This window comes from Saccostrea echinata, unplaced genomic scaffold, assembly GCF_033153115.1.
Source record: "Saccostrea echinata isolate AGI-Se365-2 ecotype Australia unplaced genomic scaffold, CSIRO_AGI_Sech_v1 ptg000017l, whole genome shotgun sequence".
Classification (NCBI taxonomy): domain Eukaryota; kingdom Metazoa; phylum Mollusca; class Bivalvia; order Ostreida; family Ostreidae; genus Saccostrea; species Saccostrea echinata.
The window spans coordinates 6,700,004-6,721,901 of NW_026889766.1; the positions used below are offsets into that span (position 1 = coordinate 6,700,004).

Genomic DNA, 21,898 nt, shown 5'->3' on the forward strand with positions numbered 1-21,898 from the left:
TATATATATATATATATATATATATATATATATATATATATATATATATATATATATATATATATATATATATATATATATATTGTAAACTAGACGTGTACGTTTTCTACTTGTGCATGAAAAGTAAATTGAACAAGCAAAGATACCTTAATACGAAAACGTAAATATATATATATATATATATATATATATATATATATATATATATATATATATATATATATATATATATATATATATATATATATATATATATATATAAACACAAACACGAGACGTTATTATCTTAAGTTCATATACTTAATCATTCGTGTTTACAGTTATTGAATTCTTGTGTGTTTCTTTCTTGTTTTATTTATTTTTAAACATTTAGAATTCTGTTTGTTAACATGCCGCTCCAGTATGTACATGTATGTAGTGGTGCGGAGGAAGGGGGGGGGGGGGGGGAGGGGAGGGTCCTGAACCAGTTAGGAACACAAACTATTCAAATGATCATCTGTTTGAAAATAACTTTAAAAAATAATATATTCTTATCAGTGGACCAGTTACTAGGTTTTGTTTGTTTGTTTGTTTTGGTTTTTTAGTTGTTTTTTTTTTTTTTAATAAGTTTTCCATTAAACACGCCTGATAGAACAATGATTTACAGCGAGGAATTAAATTATAAATGATCTGTAAAATGAAACTCAAGTTACACTGTATGAGAATGTTTAGTGATTATCACAACCTACATGTACATAAAATGGACGACAACCTAGCTTAAATGTAAATTGCTTAATATGAAAACTTAGCATTTTACGTGTACAGTATGTCTCCGCTATTTCATAGATAAGATCATAATTCAGTTGTTTGTCTTTCAAACATTTAAATTACGATTTTGCAATTACAATAATGAAAAACACATACTAGCTGCAGAACTGTAGCTCTCAGAAAAAAAAAAAATATACAGACCTGACAGCAACAGTGCCACCCATAGAAAAAATTGTATATTTATTGCGCACAAAAAGTTGTGCTCAATTATGAATTTATATTTCTCTGCATATTTAAACTGCCATCTCAAAATATTACTAACCGGCTGTTACGAACATATTATTTTACTATTTCCACAACAAAACATTCCCCCGGAACCGTTGGAAATAGTCCTACAGGACCTGAAATGAAGACCATCGAAAGTTTCGCCTACTTATACTGCCATTTTGGGTGGCAAGACAATTCGGTCTACAGCGCTTCGTGCAGAAGTTAACTACGACAGTAGTTGATAAAAGTCTAAGAAATATCTTGAAATCGAGTTTTTGTGCAGTTGAAGTTGAGGTAAGAATTTAGAGAAATGAAACCGGAATCAAGCGCAATTTTTGTGCAGAGTAAATATACAGTTTTCTCTATGGGTGGCACTGTAGCTCTCCGGTCTGTCAATATTTTTTTTCCGAGAGCTACAGTTCTGCAGCTAGATACATACAAGATATCAAACATTTCTTTTTTTTAAGAATAGAGAATCTTTTTTACAAAATATTCAGAGGATTTCAATTTCATATTTTTTTTTAAAGGCGCCAGTCTCCTATTTCTCCTCCCATTTCTTTCTTGAAACGTAAAACCGCCATCTGCAAATTTGATACCATAATTAATGTATCTATATTCTCACTAGTTTGTTCATCATGTGGTTCAAACTTGCCAATAACCAACCCAATAGCATATATTGTGCGATTCATTTTTGTACAAACAACTGACCCAGAGTCTCCTTCAGTGGAAAAAACTGAATTTTTTGGATGTGGTGTTATTCCATAGGCTGTTTCCGGACCCAGGGATGTAACTATTACTTGATCCACAAAACCTTTCGTCATGGCAGAGGATGCACCAAACTTGAAAACTTTACGATTTAATAATTCACTGGGACTTCCCTCAAATAGTTTAACTGATTCATGTAAGTGCTTTTCAGCTGAGAATTGTAAGCTGTCATCCAATGCAATAACGCTCATTTCATCTAAAACAGATACAACGGAACTCATTGGCCAAATACAGTTTCCAAGCTCTCGTATTTTTCCTTCATGTTCTATATATCCTGTGTCTTCTTTTCTTAATATATGCGCACTGCTTACACAGACTTGGGTATCTTTCTCATGCTTATATGTGCCAAACATCCCTATTGATCCAAATATCCTCATATCCTCCTGACGAAAAAGTTTTGAACCGACACACAGTCCTTGGGGTCTTATTTCCCCAAATTTAATTTCCATATTTTCATTCCGTATTCTCTCCTCAAAAGATGCAGGCCAGGGTTTCTCATTTTTCTTCTGTAGAGTGTCTCCAATTACCCACACAATATTCTTTCGAATCATATACGCCGTAAGAAAGTCAGAACTGTATTAAAAAAAAGCATTTCGTAAAAGTGTATCCTCGTGATATATAATAATATTAAATACACTTCTAGATTAACTCTTAACTAAAGCATAAAGAAATACTTCGGATTAACTGTGTACCAAAAGCACTGAGCTATCTTGTCATATATATTCAAATTTATATAGCAATCTCATCTGTTTATTTTATTTTATTTTATTTATAAAAATGAATTAGGAGCCCCTAGACCTTTGTATACAAATGTATACATTATTCTGTAAATTCAACATAGAAATTAAATTACAAGTTGTTTTTTTTTTTTTTTTTTTTTGACATAAAAGTATGCTGTTATCTCTCTGAATTTGTTCAATTTACTTTGGGTACAAACATGTTTATTTAACCAAAACGGACAAAGAAACAGACAAATCCCATAGATTGGCATAGACTAAATTTCCAATGATTGAATTTCAGGATGAACAATTTGAATTAATTTATGTTTAAGTAGCACTAATTACTTTGCGTTTTGAAGGAATACAGGAATATGAAGATTTTTTAAATCCTTAATAGATTTAACACCTTAATAAAAATAGTCGGTCTTCGTTGTGGCTGCTGTCTCGGAAGCTCAATTGGTAGAGTACTCGCTCTGTGATCGGAAGGTCATATGTTCGAATCACGACCGCGACTGACCTAAGTCGATAAAAAACAGGTAGCAACTGTTCCTTCGCCAAGCGCTCGGCACTTTGAAATAAAAGTTACGGGTCCTTCGGACGAGACCTTAAAAACCGAGGCCCCATGTTATGGTAGGTGTTAGCACGATAAAGAACTATCACTTCTCAATGGCCCTGAGTGCCGAGTAAAGGTCTGAAATTGAAGCCCTTCCCAGGTATATGTTTACGTCTCTATATGAGTGAAAAATTCTCGAACGGAACGTAAAACAACATACAATCAATCAATTAATCAATCGTTGTGGCTAAATGGTGGCTTAAAGATGGTTTAAAGGCAGCTTAAAGGAGTTTTTACATTAAGCAGCTGGCTTTATGATGATTTAATGGTGACTAAAAGACAGTCTAGAAGCCACCTTTAAACATATATAATCTATCGTTAAGCCACCTTTGATCTACCATTAAGCACCCATGAAGGAGTTTGATATGGGTTAATGGTAACTTTACGATTATGTAAATATTACTTAAAAAGATAGCGCTAATCTGTCAAAAGTTGACTTAAAGAAAACCCTTAATCAATTAAGTATCTATACGCCGTCTATAAGCCAAACGTAGATGAAGTGTTTCATCTTGTGCATTCAATTATTTCCAGGAGTGTATGCTGATTTTCAAAGATTATGGACATACGTACTATAGAATCATTTTGGTCACGCCCTGGAAGTAGAGCATTTTTCCTGAATGGAGAAATGCTCTTTCGAGCCCTGTTTTCAGTTTATATTCCAAATGCGCAGGAGTAAAGAAGAACATTTTTCAACATGACGTATATTTTCACTGTACGAGGGGTAATCAAAAAGTTCGCGAACTATCTCTATGTCTACATAACCACAATTCACATTAGAATGAAATTTGGCACACAGAAAGTCAGAAAGTCGAATTTCCACCAGTATAATGTATAAAATAATATTTTGCTTCACGTTTATGACGTCACAATGGGAAAATGACTTCAATATGTGGATGACTTGTGACAAAAAAGGAGTGAATAGGTTGTACTCTCTAATGTGTTACGCAAATCCTTAAAAATCCTTTGCAGTAATATATGATAATTTGTACAAAGTTTATTGCGACAAAGGGCTTGCCAAGAAATAAACTAATAATTGGATTAATTGTTTTTGTGTTGGTAGGGAAATAGTTAAAATTGCAGTTCGTTCTGGGTGCTGGGTGCCAGTGAAAGTGAATTTAAAAGAAAAGTGGTCCAAAGTTGAGGAATTTGTAAAAAAGAAAGAAAAAAAATTGCAGATCCCCGGTTAGAGAAATAGATGAAAATCATAACACTAAAATATTACATAATCCCTAAATTTTCAGTTACTTTAAACTGTCAACAGATCAGATATGATAAAGAGAAAACGCCCATAATTGATTCACACTGGATACACGATGCACCCAAGACAAAGGAGTTGGGTTGTTATGGACACCATGCTCACACAGTAGGAAAGGAATTCAAATCCAATCATTCTATTGACAAGATGGGACATTTGACGAACTGTTTATTCTTATGTTAAAAAAAATTAATCTGTGTGGGAAGACATATAGGAGCAGGGAAAATCTTTGGGCTGATGTGAACAGTGCGCTATAGAGCATGTCAAGTGACAGCTTGGACCACGTGCTTTATGCATGGGCACAACAGAGGCTTATGTGTAATAAAACAGGAGGGGTATACTTTACAAAAGAATAAACACTTAAATCAAATTTGGTTTCTTTTACTGAAGTCATTCAATTAGTTCGCTAACTTTTTGATCTTCCTTCGTATACGAGGGCTGTTCGAAGTTCTGACTTCTGTCATCACTCTTTTTCTTAAAACTATATGATATTTTAATTTGGAAGACTTGTTTTAACAATTAATTAAATGGTTTGAGCTTGAGATATCATAGAACTTCGCAGTACAGTTAAGGTGCCAAATGGAAATATCGGCGAGTTTTTTAGACAGAAAATACATTCTTTACAAGGATGGGCGAATCTTTTTAGGCCTTTACTATTATCGGACAAATGTAATGTGGCTGAAAACTACATGTTGAGGACGTTTATATTTCTTATTTATATTTGTCACGTAATGTGGCAGTCACGTGATTTTAGCAAATATACCTGCAGTATTGAGGTCATCTATAAATTCCAATATTGCAAGGGCATAACCAAGTTAAAAATCTAAGTTTAATTTATAATTATTTTCAACACTCTTTGTAGTTTGTGAAAATTGCTGCGAACCTATATAGATTCTACTATATAATTGCTAAAAAACCATTTGTTAGACCGTATGTTGAATACTTTGCTGGTCAAGTACATTAAATGTAGATATAGTTAATTCATTTGCAAGATTTCATCAGGTTCGCAGCACTTTTCAAATATCTTCATACCTCTTGAATTTATGTCTAAAAGCTTGTCGTAATTCATTGAGGGTATGTCCTTGCAATATATCGATTTATTACGACCCTTCTATTACCCTTCAATGAATCTGCATACAAATGTACGGTAGTATCGCTTGTCTAGGGAATGTACGGGAAGTATATGAATAAAATCATAAAATAGACATCGCATCCAAATTAATGGCCGCAAATAATATCTTATTTAATTACAAAACACATTTTTCATTGTATCCAAAAAAAAAAAAAACTTGATCCGCCTCTCACTGCATACAAACTGCGTCAAATTTTACGATATGACGTCACATTGACAAGTGCATTGCGATCAGTGAATTGTTTATATATTGCTGTGTGGGATTTAACCATCGACAAAAATACATGCAGTAGTAAGTATTGATGTAGTTTAAAGCTATCCAACAGTTTAAAATAGAGTATCATTTCATTTTGTGGTAATTTGAAGAGCATGTATTTTTGTGTGATGCCATAATAAGAATTCCCGTAAAAATTAGGCCCCGCCTCCTTATTGCGGCCTTAACTGTGCTGCGTTAATATATATATATATAAGGCTTATATAAAAAAAGTATTTGTTTCCTTGGACACTTACCCCTGGTGAGATACCCAAAAATCCTATTATTGAATTTCAATTTTGACTACCAGACTATCTCTCAATGGATGCAACAAGCTACCTAACAGAGTTTGATATAGATATAAAGTTAACAAGATTGGACGTTTTCCCTTCTTGAAAATCATAGCAACAGTTATAGGTGTTTTTTTTTTATCAAGTTATGATAGTCAGCATAAGTTCTATCAGATAAGTAAACTTTCATGTGTGTCAAATAATTTGTTTCTTGTTAAGAATGTAACTAAATTCCTAAAGCAGCAAAAAATTATCAGTTAATACCAATGGTACATTGTTACAATTCATTTTCAATATGTTTTTTTGTGTAAGAATATTTTAATGATGTATAATTGCCATACTAAAATTTCATTGTTTTTCTTAAGATACCAGCATTAACTAAAATTTAGCAACAAATTCTGTGTGGTAACATTGTGTTACCATAGTAACCATGAAAGTTATTCTTAGAAGAGAATTACCAATACCTTACTACTTAAGGTCATATATTTGTATTGTTTTTATTTTGATATTGGTTGAGTTTAATAATACAATAACTATAATTAGTGAATGTTGATCTTTTTCTGCAGTTTTCACATTTAAAATGTATTTAAAATGTACTCATGGTTACTACTTATTTAGTTATATTCTGAATAATTTTCTTATAGTAGCAAGGCTAAATATTTTTGTGAGAGTTTTTTTTTTTTTTTTTTTTTTTTTTTTTTTTTTTTTTTTTTTAATTTCTCAAAAAATATATATTTGTTTTTATTAAGAATCAATTACGACAGAATTTCTGAAAGTCTGTATCTTACGAACTTTCTGGCTGTTGCCATAGAAACCAAGATACTAAGCAACCAATTGTTTATGATGTCTATTTGCAATAATGAGCAAAGTTTCATCAAAAACTTTTTTTTTAAATATTATTTGCTATTTCGGTTTTCTTTCAATTTAATATATCAAAGACTGACACTGTTGCGAACTTTGGTACAACCTTAGTAAATGTTGGTCCGGAGTAAAAAAAAAATCTAAACTGGTGAACATGAAAAAAAAACAGAATTTGTAGAGGGGATTATGGACTCTTCCCAAGCATTTTTTTTTATTTTCAAGATGTATAGAGGTAGATAAAAAAAAAACTTTTACAATACATACAATGATTATTTTTACCCATTATTGGAGGTAAATGTTTCCCTTCTGCAATAAAAAATGTAAAGGGTTGTTTGTTCTTCCTAAACATGCATTCAACTCATCTTTAAGATGTGTAGTTGTAGAGATGTTTTACAAATATAGCGCAAACTACTCATTTGCGAGTCATGAAAAGATGGCCCTATGCTTTTCCTAACCATATATTTTTTTTTAAATGTGCAAAGCACTTGTGTTTCAGGTGTGCTAAGATTAAGAAAATCAAAGATTTAAGTTTGTGGTATATACAATATGCTACATGTGAAATTTGAAGAAGCATTTAGGAAAAGGATAAAATATTCAATTCAATGAAGGGCGACGATCAATCACAATATGTCACTTGAGTGACTTGGGTTACCAAGAAACCACTTACCGTTCAATTAAATGTTTACATTCAGTTTCTAATGCACTGCTTATGTTTGCATTTGGTTTTAATACTTTTTCGTAAATATGCCTCACTCCTTTAGCCAATTTTAAATCATGTTCAGAGCCACTGGTTTCAAACCTCTTCTGCAGTTGCCTAATTTGATCATCTAGGTGGCAGCAGAATGTTTCGTATAGATGCACCTTATTCGTTTGAGAATGCAAAATATTTCTTCCATCAATAACATTTCCCAATGATTTCAGAATGGCATTTTTACGGAACTCCCAGTCAATGAATTTGGTTTCCAAAATAAGGAAGAACACTTTTTCAGATACAGTGTTTCTCTCACTCTGAATAAGATATGATATCTGAAATTAAAAAAAGATGATTGTTCAAAGCATACACTACTCTAATGATTTTCCTCTTAGATTCCAAAAAAAAAAACCATGTCGTTCCCTTGTCAGTCCCTGACATTTTCCTATCTTCCCCTGACATTTTCGTATGATCCCCTGTCGTTATCCCTGACTACCCTGTCTACTCACTGACGTCCCCTGACTTTGCCCCTGTTACCACTGTCTTAACTCCTGTTGTCCCCTGACATTCTCTGACATCCCTGTCAACTCCCCCTGGCCCCGGGGTCATGAAACAGACTTGGACTTAAGTCAAAATATCAATCGTCCATAAAATGTTTATTAATTGTGAATCGAAACTCTTAACTTACGTACAACAGCAGTTTATTGATGTAAAGTGAAAAAGCATTTTTATTTTGGAATGCTTCATTCCTAAATCATTTCAGCACAATATACATTTTTTGACTTAAGCTTAAGATGTTTCATGATCTTGAGGCCTGATGTCCCCTGACTAAGTCCCTGACCACTCTATCCATTCCCTGTCGTCTCCTGACATTCAGTTTGACCCACAAAAAGGGTTAAAATATGTTCTCGTTACTATTTACTTATGAGAGAAATACGTTACTCATGGCAATTCTCAAGTTTTGTGAAAATATAGATTTAGACAATAGTCAATTGTTTGAATATCTTTAGCAATTTTATTTCTTAAGATGAATGTATTTGCTTGTTTTAGTTAAGTACATGTAGCGTTTTAGATACATGTAAATCATAAGGAGAATGCCAGTTACTTTCTAAAGAATGAATTACCGATTCATTGCGTCTCGTGTAGCATGTGTGGCATGTAAATATATATATATATTTATTTATTTTTTGTTTAATTGTGTTTATCTATATATCCAGATGTATTTATTTGTTTATTCTACTCATAATATATATATATATATATATATATATATATATATATATATATATATATATATATATATATATATATATATATATATATATATATATATATATATATATATATATATATATATATATATATATATGCTTTAATTAATTATTAATTAATTAATGTTATATATCAATTCACTTCGCAAATTCATTTTTGTTAAATTTGTTTATCTATTTCATTTTGTTTAATTTATTTGTGTAGTTCCGTATAAACAGTCGTAAGGTAAAACAAAGTATGCTTCAAACGTATTTTAAGCATGTTTACATTTCTTTTAAGGAAGCTCTAAACACTAACAAAAAGTACTTTTGGACGTGGAGAAAAATATATCACACAGGTAAAATTGCAACGTATGTTCAACATACGTTGACCATATGAATTTTCGACAGTATGTTGAACATATGTTTAAAAAATATGTTAAACATATGTTTAAAATATATGTTGAACATATAGCAGACTCAAAGCATATGTTGAACATATGTTTAGGTAACTACATGTTTAACGTATGTTGAACATATTTTAAACATATGGTTGTCTCAAACATATGTTCAACACAATTATGTTTTGAGTTGCACATAAAATTCATACTGAACATTATATAATAACTAATAGCCTTTTCACATTTATTTCATTTAATATTAAATTAATGTTATTGTTATTTGAATTAATTTTATTTTAATTGAACGAGATAAAAAAAATTATGTTTATTAATTTAATGTTAATCAGTGAACCGGGAATAATTTAAATATTTAGCCTAATATGAAAAACATGAGTTATATGTTATATTTTAACACGTCAGGGGTGAATCAAGCAAACTTTGAAAGGGAGGGGGGTTCCAGGTCGGTGCCCCCAACACACATGATTAGAATCGCACCATAGGCACTTCAAGCCCATAGCAACGGTTTTTGAAGGGGGCAACCCCCGAACAGAGTTGACAAGCAACCCCCCCCCCCCCCCTCCTTCTGGATTCGCCAGTGCAAGTAGACTGCATGTTAAAAATTAATTTCAATAACATTTCTCAAGATCAATTTTAATACTTATTTATTCAAAAGAATGATCATTTCTTGTAGAAGCTTACGTAAAAAATGGGGATGGGTTAACAACTCTGTTACCCTGCACCCCCTCCTCAGCTCGGTTCTCCAAATTCAGGCCCCACCCCTTCCTTTCTTCAAATCAAAATTTGTCTTCTTGAACATTGTATTCCCCAAATTAAATTTATCAAGAATTAATAAATCTGTATTTTAGCACGTTTTGTTGTGATTTATTATATGAGTGAAAAAATCATTGCACATTTTATTTCCGGAGCGGTTTTGGTTTTTATCGGATGAAAGTGTACGTACGACATTTTTGACGTCATTGCTGGAGAGGAATGGACGCTTTGAACAAGCAAGTGCTCTCAGATGTGTTTTTAGAATTTAGTTCACGGTGTTAAGAGAATTTCTTTAGGGTTACAGATTTATACGAACTTCTAGTACTCTCGTAACTTGCATAACATCTAACTGTAGTTGTAATTAATGCAGTTCGTAGAAAGACGATACAACTAGTGATCTTGTCTACTTTATTTTGGATTTGTTATCGACGAAAGTAAAAACCATTTAGCATTACTAATTTTTCAGATTTGTTTTCCCTTTGTCAATAGTAACGTTTACATATTTATGTACGGTCTTGACATGAAAGTGAAAGTAGAAATCTTGCATAGGGCAGTTTGTATGTAGCCTGTGTTAAGATGGTTATCCATTCGGTTCTTTTATCAAATTATTAATGGGAAATGTTTGTTTTTATTAAATTAAGCAACTGGGGTTCAGTGTCAGAGTGCCGTTTTCATTGAAAGAACCCAAAGCTGTTAAGACTGATATATAATTTTTGCCATTTCCGGATTTAAAAAAACGAAATTACTTCTATTTTTATGCATTAAAAATGGGCATTTTGGAAAAAAAATAAAAAGTGTTAAATGCTAAATACAGTGGCTGCAACGTTATTGTTGACAAACCAATCGTGTAGAATCCTTCGTGTAACGTGCCTGATCGTTCGTGTAACGTGCGAGATCGTACATGTAACGTGCTAGATCGTACGTGTATCAGACTCAATCGTTTGCGGTTTTTATCGTGCGTGATCGTGCTTTAAAAAACGTGTAAATTTCGTTTTTGTAAGTTTTTTGTTATACAAGCATTTCGCTTGTCTGTTTTGTTTTCAATCCAAATAAAATAAATGAAGCGCGATTTACATAATTAAAAGCAGTACGAACTAACTATCGCTTAGAAATAAGCAATATAGTAAGTCGTACAATATTGTGTTCTCGTTAAATAGCATGATTTTTTTGTGATAAACCGTATTTAGATGTTTAAGGACTTTTATTTCTGATGTTAATTAAGTTTACTGCTAATTGTGGTCAAGATATTTTTAAAATCAATAGGTCAAAATTAGATATTTTTACAAATAAATAAATAAACTAGAGCGAGCCCGTTGCAAAGCAACAAATAGGTCTTTCGTTGGAGCTGCGGAAGGAAGTGACCTTGAGTCAATGTCATGCCACATTCTAAAGTTATACATGTAAGCAATCTTGTAAGAGGAAGCAACTTACAATATTTCGTTAGGAAAAACTGTAAAGGAATGTACGTGAACTTGAACATTCCAAATGACCTTGCGTCAAGCCATGACACACTCTCGTCATAAAACCCAATCTGTGTGTTACCGACTTGAAAAGTTCACAGTGACACATGTTCTTTTAGTCCATACATACAGTCAAAACATCTTATCCTTAGTGGCCTTGAACTTGAGTTAAGGCTATGTCACACTCTGCATGATACCAGCAATGTTTCACTAGTACAAATACAGTAGCGAAATTACAGTTTCACTGTCAGTGACCTTGACTCGACCAAATGACCTTGCATCAAGGCCATAACACACACTAGTTAAGAGCAATCCCAATCTGTGGGTTTCTGAATGGATAAGTTCAGCTTTGTTTTTTCAGACCATACAGCGAGTCGGAATAATTTGTTAGGTTCAACACAATGATTTAAAAATTCATTGAGAATGTTTATGTCCAGTTTGGATAAGAAGTAAAACGTGGAGATAGGTCCTTTGGATGAGACCGTATAAGGTCTCGTGTCGGGGTAAGTGCTAGCATGAAAAGGATCTCTCATGCTATAAATTTTGAATTTACCGGGTAGCAGTAAATACAAAATTTACAACATGACATGTAAATTTTGTATTTACTGACAACCGTTAAGTTCAAAATTTACAACATGAAAGTTCCATGGCACTTGATTCTACCTCTGATTTCAAAAGGTTTGCACTGCTCCTGATTTATTATTGTTTGAATGGTCTTTTAAGCTTGAATGCTGCAAAGGTGCTTGTGGACAGGATCTCCCCCCACCCCACCCCACCCCCACCCCCCAATATATACCCTGGGTCCAATAATATTTTTATTCGTCTTTTTCCATAAATTAATCTTCTAGTACACATTTACAATGTATTCCATATAAAAAATAAAAAAAAAATAACTTAGAATTAAGGTTTTATTAAAAAATCATACCCGCGGTATTATGAAATAGAGAAGGTAAATCACTTCCATTTGTTAACACTGGACCCCTCTTGGATACCGGGCCTAAAATATCATATACCTACCACATGTTACCAAAATATGTTATTATATTTTGTTTTAGTAGATATTTTTTGTCTTTAATCGTGCTTTTAATTGCCTATGCATTCCACAATAATCCGAGTATTCATCGTCAAACATAAAAAATGTAAGATTTGGAAATGTCAAAGTAGAAATTATACGGAAGTGATGCAGAAACGACACCTAGCGGGTAACTCTCGAGTTCCGAGTGTTACAGAATTAAGGGAAAAGCCAGAGGTCTACGGAAAAGTTAGGGAAAATTTGATAAAGAAGTCGAAATCGATTCATTAGAATTTAAATTTTGCTGCAGATTTTCCAGATGAGTTAGGGTAGTCATCAATATTCTTTTTAAAGGATTTTATCACTCAAACCAAATAGCGTTTTAAAAACGCTTTCTAACTGCACGTAACCAATTTGTACAATTTTCCTGTTGTTCTTCATACTCACATAACAATTGTTTATAACATGTCTGCAGAATGCAATTATTTATATTGACCAAATTACACCGATATTTCAGAATTCGAAGTTTTCTTTGAACATACATTGGGCATCTACCAAATTCGAAATAAACCATTAAGTTATTTGTAGATTTTCGAAGCGACATAATTTTCCTCCAAAATTTAATATGTACTTGCTCAACATGTGGGGCTTTATGAAATCTCCACGTCTCACATCCATAATGAAGAACAGAACCTACATATGTATCAAATAAAGAGAGTGTAGTCTCCACATTTAGATTATTCTATTTCACTCTTTTCCACAAAGAAAAAGTACATTTTTCCTTAACATTTCACCTCTGGAATGCTGATCATTTTCTCCGTACTCCATCCGTTACTGCTCAAAGGCCGTAAGTACCATGTACATTATAAAATGTATAAATTTTCAGCCATTCACCATTTATATCCTATTAAAATTTTAATTCCATCTATTTTGTTAACATTAAATTGCTGGAAATATAGTCAAAAAATCCGGAATGAAAATAATAAATGTTAGAAGTGAAATTTATTAATTGTCGGAAGTGCAATGCAAAATTCCGGAAATCAAATGCACCGAAAATGGTACCTCCCCCCACCCAAAGAAACTATTAGTATACACTTCGACGCGCAATTGACCACTCCAATGAACACATTAAATCGTTACATTTTTTAAGTTTTAGAAATAAAATAAAATATATTAAAATTTTATAAAATAGGAAAGCTTAGTCAAGGATATTAATCGTTGCAGACCTTGTTTTTCATTCATTTGACGATTCGCGAATAACAAATGTCGCGTATGATTATTGGTTTACATTAAAATAGGTTGTGGATTTCTCTCGGAATTCAACACCAGACCTCACCTATATGTATACGTACCTGAACAAACCAACCGATTGACATTTTCGGCTCTAAAGAAAAACATTGTATTCTTTAAAGGGGGGGGGGGGTGCGTATCGTGATGAGAGGAAATTTGATCACTTGTCAGTCCATTAAACATGAAAGATTATTTTGGAATATTTGTATACAACTGCGTGGCTTTCTTAGAACCAAATTAGTATTTGTTAGAAAAATGAAATAATTATTTAGATGTTTAAGAATTGTTACATATTTGTAAGAACCACTTTATTTACCAAACAAAGTTTCATCCTTATATGGACGCCGTGATATACGCAGGTAGGTTAAGGCTTCCCGTAGAATATGACAGTGCACTCTGTGCCTTCACATCTCTGAACTACCAAAATATGACGTCATAATGGAAAATGACGTCAGGTCACTGCAAACTTGAGGTGTTTTGACGGGGAGAATGTCATGAACTTTACACTTTATTTCAAACTGCTTGTAAAATGCTAGATAGCTATTGCAAAATTCACGGGTTGTTAAAGGTTTTTTAAGTCTTATATGTCCGACTATTTTAAAAATACACCGCTTACCTACCCTTGATTGAAATTCATCATGTTCAAAATGCTTATGAAAAATATACTTTTGAAACGTACTCTGTTTTATACCCGTGGTTGGAGGTAGAATTTATTTTGTGTGTATAAAAGAGTCTGGCGCAGGTGATTAATTAGGATTAATCTGAGAATTTTTGTGGAAATCTGTAAGAAGAGGTTGTTCTCTAACTGAATCTTGCTTGGGAAAAATGTGTGTTGGCTTTGTTTTAATACAGATTACGATATTGTGAGGAAAATACCCTCAAATTTGTAGGTAAGTTGAATTTCTCAGGAAATATTTTGTACCCAAGTAATTCTATGACTTTTCCCAAGCACATTTCGGATACACAAGGATACGATGAGTTTATTTATATAACAAAATGTTAATAATTACTGTGTTAATCAGCTGCGCCGAAGCGATTTATATGAAACACTTCAAAAAATTATAAATGACCGTCACGTGATCAACAAAGTCATGTGATATCATAGCAAATATGCTAATATATAGCCGAGGAAACCCTTTATATAAATTGGAAGTACTAAAGTTCAATACTTATAAATTAAAACCAAAACCGACCTCGCAATGGCATATTATGTTTTGAGCGCATTTAAAGCTTCGGGAAGCCTTAACATAGCTGCGTATTTGATAGGCTGTTTAATTACTATTCGGATATATTGCCATTCAAAGGACTAACACATTTTTTTTTTCAACTGGATAAAAAGTCCGACAATTTTCAACCTCGTTTGCTATAATTTTACCGAATCGGATCTTTTTTCCGTATCGTCGAAATGCATGGACGAAGGATAAAAAACCGTATGCTGATCAATAAAACACATCATTGCGATTGTGTATTTAATTTATGGAGACATGTTTTTTTTTCCTTATCTGTGAATTTCCCGTTTGTTTTGTACACAGGCATGTGTATTCTGAAAGCTGAGGATGTATTTAGTTAGGGCACTCTTCCATGTAAAACTGCATGTACTTACAAGCATGTATCCGTAAAATCGTGTATTGGATATTCTGTTTATTCGACGAAATAAAAGAAATCCATAAGTATATCATTCTGTACAATACAATTATAAGTTTGGTAGCAAATAATGCAAACTCAGAAGTGATTAATTTAATTTTCGATTTTCCCGAGAATTGAAAACGTCACCTCCACTTATAATTATTATGCATGCAGTTTAAAACATGAGACAGAAAAATAAATTGTTGCAAACCTAGTGGTTAAGTCTGCAATTAAAATGCATAAAACTTAAAATGAATAAATGCACAGGCGGATAAGATAATGATAAAAATAAGCGTGAGATAGAGTGAAATAAAATAATATTTAAGATTCGAAATGATTTCAAACACAATTTTTCATTAATAGCTATGAGTACACTGCATTTGAACACCGATATGACCGCGGCTCGGTAATCTCTGCGGCCACGTGTGAACGACGAGTGGGTTACCAATTTTAAAGTTAAACACAGAGACAGAGCGGAATGTAAACTGTAAGAAGGCGTGAATTATTGTATGTTTAAAAGTATTATTTTATGTAAATAGTTTATTTAATATTAAATGAAAAATTAAATGAAGAAACAAGAGACTGATAGCAAAAATTATACTTTACACAAGTACTAATACTTAATATTTCCATCACTAATTGCAATTATTTGCCGTAGCACCATTTCAATTACAATTGAAATAGAATACAATAACACTGGATAGAGAAATAAATTGTTTGGTTTTTTTACATCATACTGTTGTGTCGACAGTGACCAGGTCGGTGAAAGCGATTAAAATTCGTAATGATTTAATGCATTAGTGTTTGGAATTAAGACTAAATCAAAGATGAGATTAAGTTATCTTAAAGATTCGATATAAATAAAAAACACATAATGTTTCATTAATCGTTGTTTTTGCACAATGGATTTGTCTTCTCAGATGTTTGTTTTGTTTACATGGCTTATGACCGCAGGTGGCTGGTAAAACTGGTGACCTCAGCAACGTTGGATCGCGGGTTGTGTTACACAACTATAAACATCGAGGTGAACATGGGGAACGTAAACTGGTAAAATGCGTACAGTTAATGATCATTAATTATTCGATGCTTAAAGTTTAATATTACTTATATAGTTATATAGATACATTTAATTCTTTCCTTTATTTGAAGACGTGTTCCCTTTAAATCTAAATTAAAAAAGAAATGAAGTTGTAAAAATAATGTATGAGTGAACCACAGAACACGTTTAAAACCTTATTTAGGAGGAAATTAGCATTAAATACAGTAGGGTATATAATTTATTGCAAGTTTGTTTAAGTTATACACATGAAGAGTTCTGATTTACTTGCCGAATGAAAACGTTTACCTGTTTACGGGTCCTGCTTTTTACCTGCATATTACGACATATTACGCAATACTCGAACAAAACAACATTTGTATGAGATCAATAAGGTGTTAAAAAACAACTTTAATTCCGAAAGCCATATCGAAATATTTGCCGTTTTTTAGTTATAAAGCGAAAACTTTCAAGGGCTCTAGATCCCTAATTTTAGGGGCCAGCCCATTTTAAATGATATCAAATGAAAGCTCTTGCAATTATGCACAACTTTTATTCTACATGTTTTAACAAAATATTTTTTAGTTTTAAAGATATAAAGGAAAATATGTCAAAATTTTTGCTCTTTTTCGCGTTCTAAATTTTGACCCCTCTCTAGCGCCATTTTTAATGCAAAAATCAAAAAACAAAAACCGATGTGCACAACTTCAATGCTTCTTCTGTTTAATTTCAAAGGGTTTGGTGCTCCAATTATTACAGTATCAAAGCCTTTGTCTGGAAACCAGAGGCATTAAAATTTCAATCAAAGGGGAATAACTCGTGAACAGAAGGTAATTTCCGCATTGTATTACAGTGTTACGAGAGTGTTTTGTAAAGTCTAAAAGCTCTGAAAATTTGAACAAAATCCGTTCAGAAATGAGGAAGATATGAAACTTCAAAGTTGGCGTCTAGGAAAAAAAAAAGAATAATAAGAATAATCTTAATCATCAGAAAAAGTAGAAGGTCTTCCGTTGGAAACGGAAGACCTTAACAATTCTCATTGCTTACGTAAATATTTATTCTGCGAATGTACATGTACACGACATGATTGTCGGGGTTTCGTTTATCAGTGTTTATCTCTGGTGCTTACTTTTAATTATTTTTTTTTTTAATAATTTCTGCAAATAAATGATTTGTAAAATAATTGTTCATTTTTGAGATTCACAAATGGAAACATGGATATTACTTACATGTATAATATAATTCATTTTCATGCCATTTTTAGAGGGAGTCACGTGACCCCGTCTATTAGTTTACTGTCAGTTGAGGCCTCAGAACGGAAGTCGTGGTGGAGAACACGTGAATTTAATCTACGCTACATGAAAGAGTGCAGAAATTGTTTTGATTAAAATACTAACACTCTGTATCAAACTACAGAGAGCCTTATGAAGTTTTTCTTATTCAAATTAAAGAATCGTTTTGAAAATTTCTAATATTTTTTTTCAATCTTATCCCTTAATTTCTGCATATTATGAAATCCAATTCAATCAAAACTCACGGTCTACCTAAATGTACATCTTCTGATAGAATGAAAAAAAAAATCAGTTTTCTTAAGTCGGAGAATGACGTAAATAATTATTTGTAATCTAAAATAATTAATAAGTCTTACATATATTTAGTTCCAGAAATATCCATTTTTTTTTTTCATTTTCAAAGTCGATGAAATAATTTCAATAATTATTTGAAATCTAAAATAAGTATTAAGCCTTAATTCGTTTTGAAAATATCCATTCCTAAAGAATTTGAACTATTTTGCGTGAAGAATCGTGCGTTTGCGTTAGCAATCGTGTAAGATCGTTTAACGTGTAGAATCGTGTGCGTGAAGGATCGTTCGGGTAACAGGTTTTATCGTGCGTTAATTGTGCGGAATCTTTCGTGTAACGTGATCGTTCGTGTAGGTTGTCAACAATAACGTTGCAGCCACTGTACCCTTTCTTCTCTACCAGAGGAAAACTTTCTTAGTTTACCAAAGTTCTGATGAAGAAGGCATAACATGATCCTCATATATTAGTTGTAATACTTACTTCATTTTTTGCTTCTTCTCCATAGCAGAAAATGATCACTTGACCTTTATTCGCAACTAAAATTAGAAATCGAAGAAGAACATGAATTTGAGTCCTGGTTGATCCTGGCTGATAAAAAAAAAAATTGAAACCAAATTATTCAATTTTTGTTTAAAAAAAAAACGATTGATTGATTTATTGATAATGTGTCGTTTTATGTCCCACTTGAGAATTTTTTCAATCATATACAGACGTCACCATACACCGGTGGAGGGCTTCGAATTTAGACCTATACTTGGTGCTTAGGGCCATTGACTACTAGGGATCTTTATCGTGCCAACGCCTGCTGTGTTTTGCTCTGTTCACAGTTTGTATTGTTTGATTGAAATTTTGAGAATGCTCACAGTTCATTCTAAAGATATTATGAACATAACAAAGAGTGATCGATTTCAAAATAAACAAAATAATTTGTTAATATGGCACATAATGGACCACAGAAAATTCCAGCAAGTTCCCAGAAGGAGTTTAATATCCCCCATCAATTGGACACATCCTACATGAGCCCTACATATATAGAGCAAGTAGACGGAATAATTCGAATTCAAATTTAGCATATAGTAATTTAGTATTAGTAAATTTAGTAATAACCTAGCAATTGATGAATAAAAAAGCGCAATGATAAAATATATTTGCAAACAAGTTAATTATTTCGACATTCTGACTTTAAACGACATTGTTGAAATCCAGGTGACATTACGAAATGTGAAGACGACGAACAGTGATCATTTTTAAAAGTCCATTCAAATTACATATAAAAACAGAGGTGAGATCAGGTTCCATGGAGGATTAGTTTTCCTCCCTTGTCGACATTGCTTCGATTTTGTATCTTTCCAATCTTATATATATATATATATATATATATATATATATATATATATATATATATATATATATATATATATATATATATATATATATATATATATATATATATATATATATATATATGAAATTATTATGTACGGGTTTCCTCTTAAAACTAAGATTTTTTTTTATAATTTAACGCCATATCTGATTTTCATGCTACTCGAAAAAAAAAAAAAATACATGTATGTCGATCGCATTGATTGGTTCAAACATTGTAATCATATGACGATTTCGTCAGCCAGACAATGACAATTTGTTTATATCCTCTTGCAGACGCAAAGAGTCCGAAATATTTACAGTTATTTTTTCGTTTATCGTTTTCATGCATTAATTTAGGTCAGTGTTTCCCAATGATTTTTGCCAAACGAGTATTTAGAATATTTTTTTCATGGTGTAAAAGAAAAAATAAATTAACAAATAAAAATGGATTTCTGAAGATCTATATCTGTTTTTCAAAAACTTTCTTAACTAAATGTCCATATGTTTAAAAATAAAAGAAAGTTAGAGGTCAAAATAATACCAAAAATATATATAAATAAATAAATAAGCATCAATATTTCTGAAATATGTTACTTTGATTATTTTCAAACATTTGTATCAGTTTATGTGCAAATAAAAGAAACCTGCATTTTTGTTCAAAACTTCATCGTTATTTTCTTATTTGCATGCATTTTCTTTGGAGAACTTGTACAATTTTTGAATGATTAAGTTTTTTTTTTTTTTTTTTTTTTTTTTTTTTTTGGCACAGTACACAAAGTGAAATATTGAATCCCGAATTTCAAATTTATATAGTTTCTATTCAAACAAATAATTTTAATAATTACCTTCTTCCAGGTTTGTAAATGGGTATTGCTCCAATATTTTTGGCTCTGAGTCAAATAACTCCAGACAAATGTCCTCAATTTCACTTTTACTATTGTGCACAAAAACAACACTATCATCTGGAAGATCTTTTTCCCCAAGTAGTAGTGAATGTATTTCCTCTGAGGCACGTTTATGGGCTGCCAATTCTCGAGGCACAAATTCAAAAGAAACTTTGAAGCATAACCACAGAGTTTCTTTAAATCGGGTGCTTATAAATATAAAAATCAAAAAAACATATGTGTATTGATATTTTCTTTTTATTTTAAGCACATATGAAACAAACAATAAAATGCATAGATTGGATTTTACGAGGATTGTACCAAAATTAGTAGATTGATGTCGTATATTTTACAGGAATCAAAGCATATTGATTATGTTTCTGGGTGGATAAAGTGTGTTGCTGGTTGATAGATTATGAAGGCATAATATGGTTACTTGAAAATGAATCAAATAATAAGAATGGTAGTGTTATAGTTCTCTTACACCCGAGGTAATCTCTGACATCATATAAATATTGATTTGGTATACACAAGTTACCAAATCAACTTTAAAGAATCAAATTCTTTAGTTCATCATAAGAATTCTCGATATAAATGTAAAATATCTTATTTTTATTCATTTTGAATTGTAATATCAACGTTTGATGTAAGCACAAAGTATGTACATGTATCAGGAAATGATAATTTTAAAAATCCTAATTCTCTACGGGTATTTCGTCTGTCTACTCAAGTAGACTGGGGTTAAACAGTATCACTCCTGCTTGACTTTTACGGTTATTTTTTTTTTTAGCTTCAATTCTTTGCAATTTAAATACCGTTTTAGTCATTAGGCATTGTCTTATACTAAGTACCAAAACACATTTTCAAGTGTATCAGGCATTTATGACATGCGTTTCTGTGGGAGTTAATTCATGATCAGAATATTTGATGACAGTTCAGTGCGCCGCTTATTTCAAAGCAGCTGTCATTTTTTCATATGTAATGACATAATGTCTTATCATAAATCTATAAGTTATAGAGGATTTAAACTACGTATAATTACTTGCCCATGATATTGTTAGTTACAGTGGGTTTAATCTATCTAAGTGTTTCATTAATTCATTACAAAACTATGCTTTTCAGTGAAATTTTGGGACAACCCTTGCATTTATTTACCTTTTCTGTAGTAAATGTTGCCAATATCAAATTTATAAAATATTTTTAAAAATATATATTAAGTACTTTCTATGATAATCAAAACTCCTTAAAATCTTCGGTGTATACATTTTTTTTTATCATTTTAAATGTAGTTATTGAGAAAGCTTGATTTAAAAATATTTATGATGATAAAAGTCTTTGCATTTCGTATATAATTTTTTTAAAAAAAATGTACAATCTGCCATGAATACATTGATTTATACTTTAAAAAATCTTAGAAAATCACCTAATAGTATGTTTTATAAATGAACAATATACTTCATAAGGATTATGGGAGCCTATAATATTTGAATTCAAGAAATATCTCAAAATTACCTTTCTTGATCACAAATCATTTCATTTCTTGATGCACCTGTTAATCAAAAGTTAACTTAGTCTACCGTTTCGAAAATTAAATCTTGTTTGATATTATTACAAAAACTGTATTAAT

The 21,898-nt window shown here is 31.7% G+C and overlaps 1 protein-coding gene across 1 annotated transcript; it reads right to left on the reverse strand.

Moving 5' to 3' along the window:
• Window positions 1-908: 908 nt before the first annotated feature.
• Window positions 909-21,810, reverse strand: LOC133189364 (uncharacterized). The gene is made up of 5 exons (XM_061324749.1): window positions 21,784-21,810; window positions 20,233-20,480; window positions 18,503-18,558; window positions 7,570-7,928; window positions 909-2,352 (listed from the first exon to the last, which is right to left on the reverse strand). The coding sequence occupies exons 1-5, from the start codon at window positions 21,801-21,803 to the stop codon at window positions 1,536-1,538; spliced, it is 1,500 nt and encodes a 499-aa protein (XP_061180733.1). The 5' UTR covers window positions 21,804-21,810; the 3' UTR covers window positions 909-1,535.
• Between the last annotated feature and the right edge of the window lie 88 nt (window positions 21,811-21,898).